General features: G+C 42.2%; 1 protein-coding gene across 12 annotated transcripts in view; it reads right to left on the bottom strand.

The window, feature by feature from the left end:
- Window positions 1–1,012: 1,012 nt before the first annotated feature.
- TCF7L2 (transcription factor 7 like 2) overlaps window positions 1,013–13,791 on the bottom strand; it is a 173,555-nt gene continuing 160,776 nt past the window's right edge. For 4 of the 12 annotated variants that reach the window (XM_059851972.1, XM_059851973.1, XM_059851975.1 and 1 more), the window contains exons 11-14: window positions 10,748–10,796; window positions 10,154–10,204; window positions 8,910–8,982; window positions 1,013–3,296 (exon numbers count right to left, since the gene is read on the bottom strand). In XM_059851972.1, coding sequence (XP_059707955.1) covers window positions 2,867–3,296; window positions 8,910–8,982; window positions 10,154–10,204; window positions 10,748–10,796 — 603 coding nt within the window. In that variant the 3' untranslated portion in view covers window positions 1,013–2,866. Of the gene's footprint in view, window positions 3,297–8,241; window positions 8,315–8,909; window positions 8,983–10,153; window positions 10,205–10,747; window positions 10,797–13,791 lie in introns of those variants that run through there. The other 8 variants (XM_059851977.1, XM_059851979.1, XM_059851976.1 and 5 more) reach the window with 5 other exon arrangements.

Below are 13,791 nucleotides of genomic sequence, written 5' to 3'. Positions count from 1 at the left end.
AGGCCCTCACAAAGGAAATTCCTTCTGCAGCCAATGGACACTTTTGCAGGTTTTATCAGACCCTACAGGAAAGGGCAGCACCATCCCAGTGCTGGGCTTACCAGAACAGCCTGTTCCCAGGTCTCTGCAGAACACTCACCCTTCCTGCAGAGCCTGCCAAGACCAACCAAACAGAAGTGCAGTACCTGAGCAATGCACCTGAACAACAGCAGGGAACAAACCTGCTTCAACACCTTTACACTCCACTCTCCTCAGGTGCCACCATAGGAATTACCATGGCTGACATTTTCCAAGATGACTGGCCCTATGGTGACATCCACTTAAGATAGAATCCTGGAAATTAGGAAGTTTAAATCTCCACTTATTAAAAAAAACCCAAACAAATCAACAACATAATAAGAATCTTTGCATATAAATTCACTTCCATCCTGCATCACCTGCAGGTGTTTCTGTCAGGTGGATGCTGGACTCTCAGAACCAAGAGCAGGCTGTGCTGCAAGGGCTCGTTGCATTAAAAAAACCCTCAAATATATGCAAAACTGGACTCAAATCTGTCCAGGAGATAAAGCCTACAGCCAGAAGAAAGACTTTACTAATTAAGGCTATCTGGGTCTCTTGTGTGACCTTTATAGTGCACCAGCTCTATGTTGTGAGATCATCAGGTTAAACAGAAATACATTAAAATTAAAGGCATCACCAGCCCTGGTCTCCCATCCACCAGTCAGGCTCACTTCACATGGAAGGACATTCCCTTAGCTCACATGCTGTCTTCTGACAGATCATGTGCCATTTGCTTTAAATAAAAAGGATCTTTAACCACTGCTACTCATGCAAAAGTGCACTGAGCGGGGAGAGGGCCAGTGCAAATGCAAACTGGAATTCCTCACAGCTAGAGCTGGCTGCAATTTGCCACAATTTTCACACCTTTTTTCTCAAGGAATTTTTCCAGTCGGCCTGCAAATCTTTCCAGCCAGATAAAATGCAGTCAACGCATAAATGAGTTGACAAGTCATTCTCTGCACATACTAAGTTGCTTTTATTAATCCAGAACTGCATGCTACAGATACTGTACAGCATGAACATTTATTCATTACAAAAAATGGCTTCCAAACCATTAAAAATGAAAATCGGAATAAGAGCATAAAACGGAACAGTAACATCACAACTGTTAGGAAACATTCAAAGTATTCACAAAAAATGTTATAGTTAGCATCTTAATAAACCAGAGAAAAATCTGAGACAGTTTTACAATCGCTTCATGTCAACTACAATGGCACTGAATGAACAGATGAACAATTTTTCAGCTTTATACAGCGTTTTTTGCAACATCAACATGCCTAGGTTTTTTTTTTTGTTTTAAGTTTGCTACCTACCTGTATGTAGTAAGTGTACATAAAAGTGGCAGTCTGATTTTCCTTTTATGAATAATCTAATATACAGAATTTGGCCCTTAAGGGTTTATACCTCTTCATTTTAAATGCTTTCCGGACAATCTGCTACCAAACACGTCTGTTATAGGTGACATTAAAACTACATACATATCTACCTATGTAACATCACAGCAAAACATGATGAACAAAAAAATTACAGCATTAAAAAAAATAATAAAGTTGTCGGGAGAAAGTTAAAAGTCACTGAGAATTTTGGCACATAAAAATTTTGCACACAGCCTACAGTCCTAATGTCGCAGGGGATTCAGCTGCAGTTCTGAACAGGAGACACTTGGACCTTGCTATTTTTCAAACAGCATTGCTAAAAATTCCCTTGCTAAATTTTCAAGTCTTTTCGAGTGTAATGGCTTTTAAAGCAATTTTATTCTTTACACTATTGATCCTTGAAAAAATGCATCTGCGAATGTCCATTTGGTGGCAACCGTATTTCATATAGCAAAAAAAAAAAAAAAAAAAAAAAAAAAAAAATCACAAAAACAAATCAAAACCAAAATCCCAGAAAAAATATATATATACACATTTATATATAAACTTAAAAACCTTGTACAAATGAGTTGTTATATATAAGATGCTTACACTAAAGGAAAAAAAAAAACCCTTTATACAATGTTTCAAGGAAAAATAAAAGAAGAAAAAAACATTTAAAAAGGGACAACATACAGATACAACAAGCAATTTCTAAAGCAATAAATACTACTGGTCCAATAGCGTTGTGATACTTTTAATTGTTGAGTAGCGTCCCCTCCCCCAAAAAGAACAACACCATGGAACAAGGTATATTAACACATTTTTTAACCCTTTGTTTCTGTACATTTAAACAATAACAAGTAACATCACAATAAAGGTTGTTTCACACAAGGAAGAAAAAAAAAAGAAGTAGTAGCGGCACCGCATTCGTTGTGCCCTTAAAGGTTTAAAAACCAGATGTAAAATGATTGGTTCGCAAGCTCGTATTTAATACAAATAATAAAGAACCAATGCCTCTGGCAAGGGCTGCTTCAAAATTGCTTCTTTTTTTTTTTAATTTTTAAAATCAGTCTTTAAAACTAAGCTATTGGAACTACATAACAATTATGTATATATATATATTTTTTAAACGCTACAAAGACTTTAAACAGCTGTTGATAAAAATTTTGGCAGAATCATGAGGCTTTTCTCATCTACATATTTAAAAAGGAGAAATTGAAATAAGAATGGGTCAAATATTGACCAATGAACTCGATAAAACATCAACTAATGTAGCCACATGGCACAAATTAAAAATGAAACTGAGAAACGACGACAAACAGCGGACGACAACAAGGAGAAGAAAAAAAAAATAAGAAAAGGAAAAAAAAAAAAAAAAACCAAAACCCCAAATACCAACAGAATTCAATCCCCCCGAAAGGAAACCGAAAGGGCTAACGAGGCTAAAGCTATTCTAAGGACTTCGTTACAAGGGAGAGCGGCTGGGGCTGTGTCCCCGCCAGCGAGCTGTGGGAATGCAAGGAGGACGTCGAGGGCTGTGCGAGGGATGCGGCGGCGGCCGGCGGGAGGGCGGCCGGCGGGTGGTCCAGGGCCCCGTTGGGGCAGCTGGCGGCGGGCAGGGCGCCGGGCTTGCTCGCGGCGCTCTCAGCGAGCACGAGCGAGGATGGCGGCGGCATCATCACCAGGTGCGCCAGCGGGTCGGGCTTCAATGAGAGCGAGAGGGGTTGCGTTTGTTCAGTCTGTGGTTTCGAGTCTCTGGAGGGGGAGGCGAGCATGGCGGGGGAGGACGGAGGAGAGTCTAGTAAGCTTCCATCTGAAGAGGGTGGGCTGACGCAGCTGCCTTCACCTTGTATGTAGCGAACGCACTTTTTTTTTCTCCTAGAAACAGGGAGAGAGTTACCCATGAATAAAGGGCAGAGATGCTGATGGAGACAGTCATCTACAGCAAAGAGCCATCAGTCAGCTACTCTGGGCTCTGCATGAGTGGCATCCTGGCCCCACGTGCCATCCTGGGGGTCTGGCAGGGTGTCCTCGGCACCAAACCCGCTGGGGAACCTCCCCTCGGCTAACAGATTTGGAAAGGATTCACCAATTGATTGTCTCTTCATCCCCCTCTTCTTCAGGCCGCCTCCTTTCCTTATTTTCATAATCAGAAAACCAGATAAATGGGTTTTGGAGCCCACTGTTCTAATCTACAAACTTTCCTACATGGGGAAAAAAATATTAAAAAGTAATTTAATCCTCCTAAAATAAAAACCCTGCATAGCTGCTAGTATCTCAAGATGTCCCATAACACTGTCCAACTCAATGGGGCTATAGCTACACCTGAATCACCTGTGGTCTCATACGATGCCCTGCCCTTGGGAGGCAAGATCAGCTGCAAACTACTGCTCATTGCTTTCTCCTCTGTTAAGAACCACACCAAATCCAGAAATGTCAGTCAGACAGAAGGGATATATAACAGAGAGTACGAGAGAGAGGGGAAATAAAAACAAAACGAACAAACAAAGCAAACAGAAGAAAAAAACAGGAAAAGAACAGGAAAAACAGAGTATGATCCAAAATAACAAGAATAACTGGTTGTATGGCCTGCAGGTTGTGGCTTTAAATAGACTCAGTTTTACTTTTTGTTTTAGGGGAAGAGTGGTAGATTTGGGAAGCTGCTCGTCTGCATTTTGGGATTTTCCTCTGAGAGACCATCCATGTAACTCCAGGGTGGGTTTCAATTTCAGTAGGTGAAGAGCACGACGACAGGTACAAAGGTGAGGAGCAACATGGATCTTAATTTCACACCAGGGCATGTGAGAGTCTCGCAAGAGCTGCTCATCTTCAAATAAATAAGTGACCCGACAGAGATCTTTTCTCCTCCCTCTGTCCACTGGATAATGTAAAGGAGCAATGAAAACAGATGACAGTTTCACACCATCTTTCTTGCCAAGTATGTGCAAGACAATTCTAGCAGTAGGACAGAAATAATGAGGCAAACAACCACAGCATCTGGCAGAATGATGTGCAGTGGCCACCTTGACCCTAAGCATGCTGGCTCTTCAGCCCTCCTATCCACAATCACAAGTCCCTTGAGAAGTGCTGAAGTGCTGTCACACAGCCCAAAGCATAGGACAAAGCCTGTCTAGAGCAGCTCTGCCAGGAGAACTTTGGATGCTCAGCTAAGCTGCACAAAGCCACCAATGTGAAGGAGGAAGTTGCTCTCCCTCTCCAGTGGATATATCACCCCAGCTCTGCAACTCCATCAGAGGGAGTGCCTGCGTGTGGCACAGCAGTTGAGTGTCACCAGGGGACATTCCTCACTCCAGGAGGTGCCCCAGTTCCCCTGCTGGTCACCAGTGTTCTCCCCTAGGTATGGCATTTGGCTAGGTTAAACCAAGCTCCACCCTCGAGGCAATGAGGACAGATGCTTCTCATTTGCAAAGGAGACCACACTACCTTGATCCTGGAGTTAAAACCATCATCTCCCATAGCCAGGAAGGGCACAACCACCCCAGTACCCAATATTTCACCAGCTTCAGTGAGGGACCCGTGCTGTGACATCCCTTCCTCCAGAGACTCAGGTCTGCTCTCAGATTCTGCTCCATGTGCCACATGGCAAGGTAAGGGGTTAGGGCTATTAGAGTTTTAACCACGTTAGCCTGCAGATCAATACATGCTAAAAACTAAAGACAACCATGCAACTTAAATGTTAAAAAGAAAGAAAGAAAGATAGAAGACAGCAAGTGAAGGCTGTAAACCATGCTTTATTAGAGCAACGTTAAAAGACAGAAATAAACTTAATTTGGTGGGCTCAAAACAGACCTTGTTAATTCTTCTACCATCAACAAACAACACTGGAGTTCTGTGGCTCTTGGCTAAGGACAGTTCTGCTGTTCTCTCTCCCCTCTCATCTCACTACTTCCTACTTCAGCTGTGCAGCACTACCAGGGCCAGAGTTCCTGTTTGGACCTTCTGTACAGCTCCAGTGGCAAAGCAGGACAGTTAAGTTCCACAAAGCTCACCAATCCTACTTGTGTGGAAACATGAGTGCTTACAACCTGGAGACTGCAGGACTCCCTCTCCATCCCCAAATTAAAATTACGTGCAAGCAGAGACCCAAGCTCTGCCTGCCTCATTGATGGGGGTCCAAAAGTCCTTTAACTGGACTGCTCTGGACCTACAGGGCAGTAAATTATTAAACTGGAGGCAGTTTGAATGTAGTATGCCACCATTTCAAATTTATTTTTTAATATTTATGTTCTGTGGCCTGAAAGAAAGAGCTCCCATGGCAAAGCAGCTTTAAACAAGATTTACCCGACTTTCTGACACTGCAGAGCTAACAACCTTTTAAAAACCAAAACCATTGCTCTGCTACCTGAAGTAATTTTCCTTTGACTAGGTTTAAGGGAGTATATTGCTTCATTTGCCAAACTCTTTAATAGTGTGGCCACTCAGTAGTCTGAAAACAATATTTACTTAAATCATGATGGCTCAAGAGGGGAGATATTTCTGCAAACTGTGCCAATAGCACCATGGTTACTGTGGTCATGTACCTGTCAGGGTTAAGTGGGACAAAAGGTCCAGAGGCCAAACCCTCAAAGCACACTAGCCTAATTTTAGCAGACATGAAGACCACCAGGCAGTTCTGGTGAGGGGGAATAAGCAAAAATCTAAGGAACTACTTGTGCCTCAGTTTTTCTCTCCAGAAGTCTGGACAAAAATACTACATATTGCCCCCTCAGAAGCACTAATGAGGATTATTCAGTTGTGCATTGCTCTGAAAGTGTTGCTACATCAGTAGAGCAAACACCAACAGACCTGAGCTCACTTTTGCTGCACTAGAAACTAGCCCTGGAAGAGCACCAGGAAACCTGTAATGCTGCAATTGCCATGAGTGAAAGCCACAGAAGAGTGCAAGGGTTTATTCAGTTGCTGTGGGCAAAGATGTCTCAGTTTTCACCACAGTAGCAAACTGCACATCTTTAGCACCTACCTAAGGTGTGCTACAAAATGCTACCATGCTAGCAAATGCAATGTTATAACGGTTAGGACCAGAACTAGGAGAGAAATGCTCTAATACCTAGTGGTAAAATGCCTCCATGCATGAAAAAACAAAACAAAACAAGAAACCAAACCAAACAAACAAACAAACAAAAAAGCAGCTGACTCTGAATCAGTAAGTCCAGAACTATCAGCTATACCACTAAAGTTGTCCCTGATGCGCTGAAAAGACTTCTGACCAAAATCTAATAGAATTCAAGAGAGGGTTTATGCTTCATATGTAACCTAAGCACTGTACAGACCAAATAAAAAGTTTCCTTGCTGATAAAATGTTGTTTTAAAAGTATGTTGCTTACTTAAGCAGCCAGGAAAAGATAAAGCAACACAAACATGATGTGCCCCCAGTTCTGGTACTCGGCATGCAGAGCCTGACATGCTTCACATACTCTGTCTCTAGACTACACAAATATCAGCTGATAGTGTGCAGCAAAGTAACCACAGAATAGAGCCTAACTAAACACAGCACTGCAGTCCTTGGCTTGCATGAGACTCCTGACACAGTGAAGCAGCTACTCAGCTCTTCTGGACTGAACCCTTCTCCCTTCAAGCAGTAGGAAACTGCTGCTTTCCCAGCTTGTTTAACACATGTCCTGGTACTGATACCTAACCCCCAGCACCCCACAACACCGTGCCTCAAATGGGACAACACACAACCTGCAGAAGGCATTTCTGGGGCCTCCTCTGGTACACTGACACATACCACCACCCTCAGTCCTGGACACTAAGCACAGACAAGACTGCGTGCATACACAAAATACGATGGACGTCTGAGCTACATTCTAAATGAGATGGAGCACATGGGACTGGCATGAGTAAGAGGGGAAAATATGGGAGAGGAATCACTACACACAGAGTGTGGTTTGGGTTGAAATACCTACCATCATAATATTCCAAATTCAAAGACTGCTTGTATCAGAATAAAGAAACAACAAATTTAACCAAATGCGATCATATAAGGAAAAAGGAATGAGAAAAGAACTACTCGGTATCCCTCCACCAAGAAAGAAGTACGTATTGAGTTACACATGGAATTAAACTCCAGTAGAACATGGGCTGCCGGAATTTGGGCTCTCTGATGTCTTTCATCTCCTTTTAATGCTGGAAACTGTGCTACTAAAGTTGTAATTAGTTTTTAGTCTAGAGCTCAGACATTTACAGCTCACTTGTTGGGATAAAATTTACGAAAAAAATAAATTTTTGAGATTAGGAAAAAAGATTTCAGATAATTAAAAAAAATTATATCTACATAAACCTTACAGAGGCATAGTAGCCAACAGGTAGCTGTTTAAATTTTTTAGATAATACCAAAAGAATGAATACAGTATAAGCTGTAAACACTGGCTTTTAGATCTCTAATAATGAGAAAAACAGTAGTACTGCAGATCCCAGAACCTTTTTAAAAAGCCTCTGCAGGCAGGGGACATAGACCCAAATGAAAGACAAAATATAAATGTCCAGCTTAACGTTAATTTTGCTGACAATCTGGGAAAAAATAACTAAAAAAAAAAAAAGCCAAAAAAATCGCCAGCTTTAAGGACTTTGAGTTTTCTTGTTCCCAGTTCTACCACCAGGGAAAGGTTATTGGTAAAGAAAGAGAGAAAATGGCATTAAATTAGCAAGAAATTCCAAAGATCAAAGATTATTAGCAATTGATGCTGTGGGAGAGAGAAAGGTGGGGAGTGGGGAAAAAAGATTAAAAAAATAAAATCACACAAATGCACTAAGAGGACAGATTGCTTTTATTTCCCCAAAGGCCTAATGGGTAGTTTTATACCTGCATGGTTTGCACCATAAACTCTGTCGGTCAAGCCCGAACAATGCCCGACACTTCTTTGGAGTATTTGCATCTGTTAGCATAAGGTAAACACAAAAAATACAACACAATGGTGGATAGAGCTCATTTGGTCTGCATCATCTCAGCTACAGCTACGTTCAGCTTGCAATCACCTCCGTTTTATTTGGTAATCTCCCCTCGCACCAAGGGCAGGAAGGAAAACAGGACTTTCACACTGAGCCAAAGGGAAACCAAAAAAAAAAAATCTCCAACACAGCCACGAGCCTGTGTGGTGTGGGTACAGCACAGTGCCACGTTATCAAGGGCTTTGGGAGCCACTGTCCTTGGGTGGAGGCTTGGAAGGCAGGAGCGTGGTTGAGCCACGGATCAGATGGGCTTAAGGTTGATGCTGTTTTACAGTGGGTTTTTGGCTAGCAGCAGCAAAGAGGAAGGCAAAAAAAAACCAAAAAAACCAACCAACAAAGGAAAAAAAAAAAAAAAGCAAAACCCTTTCGGAGAGATGATTACTGATGGCAGTGTCCCACTCCCTTGTGTCTTCTAGATCACAACACAGAGCTACAAAGCAACAAGGCAGGAAAAAAAAGGGGAAAGTACCAAATAAACCAGCTGCAAATCAGCCATAGCGAGTCTGGGAAAACTATACACACCTGCAGGGGCCGCACCAGTTATTCTGTTGATCAAGGCCAAAGCGCGCTCGGCATTTCTTAGGAGCGCTCAGGTCTGAATGAGTTCAAGAAAAGCGAGCAGAAAAGGGAGAGAGGAAAAAAAAGAAAAGGGGAGAGGGAGGAGTGAGAGAGAGAGAGAAAGAGAGAGGGGAAGAGAGAAAAGGGGAGAAAAAAGAGAAAGGTAAAAATAAGGAAAAAATAAAAATAAAAAAGGGAATAAAAATCAATGTCCTTGTTATTAATTGCAAATATTGACTTTTGATTTAAAAGTTAAAAAAAGTGATAATTACATTTTTATTCAACTCTTGAGATTAGCTGTTGCAATTAAAGCTGCAGTATCCCTTTATAAAGGACTGTTTCTTTCCCTTTTAAGAGAGCAGGTAGAGGAAAGTCTTTGTGGTTGGTCTAGCAGGATGTTTCAGGCAAGATTGATTTGGGCTGGGTTTTTGTTTTTTCTTTTTTTTTTTTTTTTTTTAAGAGGGGGGGGAAAGGAAGAAAAGAAGCTGAGTATGGAAGTTAGATCCTGAACATGCTTTTTTCTTCAACTCAGATACAAAATAAGAGAAAAAAAAAAAAGAAAGGAAAAAAAAAGAAATTATATCTCCTGGGATAATGCAGCTTTTGGAATAACATTCAATTTACTTGTTTTCATTAATTTGTATTTAAAAGAATGGATAAGAATAAGCAGATTGCAGAATGAGTATGTTAGTATCAGCCAGAAAATAAAACGTAAAGCATGGCAAGGTGCTGAGTTAGTACAGCTAGTGAATTGCAATGAATAGGCTTGAGCAGAAAGGAAAAAAAAAAGATCCAAAACTAAAATAATAATAAAAAAATGCGTATGCATGCTAATGTGAGAAGACTTAGTGGGAGCCATGAAAAATGCCATTAGATTAAGGAGGTTCATTACTGACTTGCTTCCATTCTTTATCAGTCTCTTTAAAGAAATACTGCATATTCAATTTGCACAGTTAGTACAACTCTTGCGTTATTTTTACTGTATTACTGTTTTAATAGCAATTGTTACAAAAACAAAAACAGAATTAAAAAATACTATCAAACATAATAGATATAAAGATATATAGATAATAAATACTATCAAAACGTGTGGATGGTATTTTTTTCTTAATGTCATAAGTGTTTAATGTTAAAATCTATAATGGCAGGAAAAAAAATTAAAAAGCAGTTTATAAACTATTTTAAATGACTCAAAATGACGTTAGCACCTGTAATCGGAGGAAGTGAAAGGCAAGGATTTAGGAAACATTCGCTGTGTTCTGAAAAAAAAGAACAAATTATACAAAGGCTTCAAAAAAACTAAGTTAGGGCTTCTTCAAGATCGACTATGAGATTGCCTATGCAGTATTTCTAATTTCCTATATAGAATGGCAAACCTCCTTAATTTAAGATGGGTGCGATTTACCACTGTAAGGCATGCATCAGGACATCCAGGGACAGCCCAAATTAACAGCGCACGCACACGGACACGCACACAGGCGCGCGCGGGAAGCGCACGGCTGGATAAACCACGGCACAGGCATTACAGCTACGGCTCTGCGCTACAGCCTCGGCAACTACGCGCACCAACTCGGCTATGCCACACGAGGAGGCTCTGACATGCAATGGCTGGGTTACTAGGTTTAGAAGGGCGGTAACGCGTGGATTATTGGAGTGCATTTTAAAAAAAAAAAGCTGTCTAGCATAGGGACTGGCTCCCCTGACGCCAGGAGACCTGTGCCCACCTCCCCCGTACCTACAAGGGTCACACCAGGACTGGCACACTTCCACTAAGCAAGAGGTTTAGACTTGTCTTTACTTACCGTTGGTCTCTCCTGGCTGCTTATCCCTTTTCCTCTTCTTCTTCTTTCCCTGCAGAAAACATACACAAACGAGAAGGATTAGAATTAACCCCAGAGAAGTGTCCTTGCAAGAGGGCACGGAGTAATGAGGCTGTGGCTGGAGCAGGAAGCTCCCAAGGGGGGACACCGAAGTGTGACACTAGCTCACCCCCTTTGCAGGGAACTTTGGGGGGCCCCAGGGAGATACTGCACCCCAGGATTGACTCTGCCTGCCCAGCCTGTGACTTTTCTGACAGCCTTACTGCTGTCCACCCAGTGCTAACACCCACCAAGGCCATGGGCAGCTGGGGCAGGGGCAGAAAGACTTGCAAGATGCTGCTTTTGAGCTAAGATCATCATGAAGCCCAAAAAATCTGATGTGTGTGCTCCTGCATGCAGAGGTTTCAAGAATCATTTGTGGTCATGTATTGGTGGGACAGGGAGGGGAAGGAGAGAGAGAATAGAGAGGGGAAAGTGAGGTCAGACTGAGCCCCTGGAGTTCCTCAGCACCAAACCCCAAGCATTCAAGCAGACAAGGAAGCCCACAGTAATGACTGTATCCTAACCTGCAGTTTTATTGTTCCACTGACAACCTAGCAAGCAATGCCAGGACAAGAAAAAAAAAAAAATCCAGACATAGCCAAGACCCTTCCCACATTTTGTTCTATCACAAGAAAACAACCAGTAATATTTTGCTAAACTCTATCCCTTTCCCAAATGCTGTACCATAAAATGATGAAATTTGTTTCAGTTTTCGACTGGAGGGGGAAAAGCCTGTTCTGTTTCCCTCCAACAGTGTGGGAGAGGACAACTGGGAGCCCAGCTTCTGTGGAAAAACAGTAATTGCTTTCCAATAGAAAAAAAATGAAGTAATAATCATAGCTCAAAAGATAAAAGCTATTTTTCCAAGAAAACTCCTCTAACACTGAGGTACAGGGTTTGCAGACTAGTACAACAAGGCCAGTGTAGGCAACGGAGTAATTTCATTTTCACAGCTCTCCAAACGCTAAAAGCAACAACTTTTGGGCCAGCAATGTCAGCTGTGAACAGCACAAGAATTCCTGGCTTACGGAGACATGGTAGAAAGCACAGCTGGCGAGAGGACCTCAGAGCAGCAGTCCCTTGTGGTCAAGGGGCAACAAACATATCTTGGAAGAAGGAATCTCCCAGAGTTTTGGAAGGGCTGGATTTATCTGGGAAAGCCAAGAGGTTTTCCCACAGAATGGGCATCTTTCTCAGCAGATGGATTCCAGATGCACAATTAAGAAGGTCTTCAGCATGGCACATCCACATTTGGAATGCTACCTATGATAGATTTCTGGAATGTATCAGTAAAAAATTCCCCCAGTATGAATGTAGGACATTGATTCATCGTTGTCCTGTTTTTCCTCCATGAAGCTGGCCTTGTGGCATGGGGTTTCTGCACTCATCCCCCCCTGCTTGCTTAGGGTTGTAAAACTGCCTTCCTGTTGTCCAGGCTGTTCCAGGTTTATGAGATCCTTCTGGAGATGGAAAAAGCAGTGTGAACTGTCCACCTCAAAGGAACTTCGAACAACAGGTACATAATCCTGCAGCCTCGATGCTGATGACAAATAATCTCTGACACCTCTGAGGTAATTTTTTGGGATATGGAAGTTGTCAGTTGCTAGAGCAGCCATCAGTCTAACATGAGAGGCAGATAAGCATTGCCCCTAAAGCTCCCTGAGAACAGAATAGGGAAAAGCACGGTATCTTGAAATCCATGTATCACATAAAGATGCAGGAGGCTCACACTCTGCTCCATCTATATTGATCTAGATTGACAGTAACTCTGCAAAAAATCAGTGAATTTTTTCCAGCTTTCAACAACGTAACCAAAACCAGACAATTGCCTCAAGATCATAAGCTTGACTTTTATTTAAACTCAAGGAGTCCACTGGCATAATTAACAGACTGCATCTGTGGCAAATGTGCTTAATTTTTGCAGTACATTTGGGAATTCAAGGGCTATTTCAATTTGAGACCTTATAACTTCTTCACTCGAGGGCCAGCCAGAACAAAGGTCAAGAGTCACCTGCCCTTCACAAGCTCTTCAAGCCAGGTATTAAAGTACTGTAATGCCTTTTGGGAGCAATCTGTTAAAAACAGCTGATCTACAGGAATGTCAGCCAGGGACCAGGAATTTCTTGTTCTTTTTCAACACAAGCTCTTAAAACTCTTCCTTCCTAACAAAGAACGGACAGATGTCACATCAACTTCTTTATACCCTTTTCAAATCATCAGGGAGAAGAATAATCTGGTTTGCTTGTTCAATTTCTGGGCTACAAGAGGATATTAGACTATGTAGATAAATATATGGACTTATGGAAAGAACTGTGGCAGCAGTTTTTCAAGTGCTCTGCAGAAGGCACCGTTTTTTCTTTGCCTAAGATTATTCTCCCAAGACTTGAGCAGATTGTAACATTTTCTGTCATTATACTATACAAATTTTTATGCTGCAAGTAAATATGAATGTAAATACCTGCTAACAATTTTGGTAGCTCCCTCTCTGGAGCCAAACCAACACGGGTTTTGATAGGTCTGCGGAGTTCTTTGGTACTAATTTTCTAGACAAGCAGTGGGTGAGGTGACTGGACCCTTACATACTTCTGAGTCCAGCACTCAGCACTGCCAAACATCTCACATTAGATCTCAGGAAGAGCCAACGTGCCTTGTGACACCAACAAGCCATGAGGCTGAAAGCTGCATTTCCTGAATGCACTGCTGCTGTCTCTGAAGACTTGGGCTATAGCTGGCCTTATCCTTGAGCCTGATGTGAGGTGCTTAACAATTTAACCACTTCAAGCAGCCCAAAGTCGCTCCCCTGCTAGATGTGTGAAAAGCTCAAGACCCTACAAACGGCTGAGGGAGGAGGGGCACTCAGGAGAGCTGTGAATGGACCAGGAGAGGAGACATAAATAAATCCTGCGGATGATGCAAAGGCACCACGCTCTCCTCAGGCAGGAAGGTTCCCCCTGAAGGTCACCTGGGGGTACAGCATCAAGCCG

The sequence above is a fragment of the Haemorhous mexicanus genome, chromosome 7 (genome assembly GCF_027477595.1).
Source record: "Haemorhous mexicanus isolate bHaeMex1 chromosome 7, bHaeMex1.pri, whole genome shotgun sequence".
Classification (NCBI taxonomy): Eukaryota; Metazoa; Chordata; class Aves; order Passeriformes; family Fringillidae; genus Haemorhous; species Haemorhous mexicanus.
Note: the sequence above shows the minus strand (reverse complement) of the source record. Positions and strands in the feature narration are given on the sequence as shown.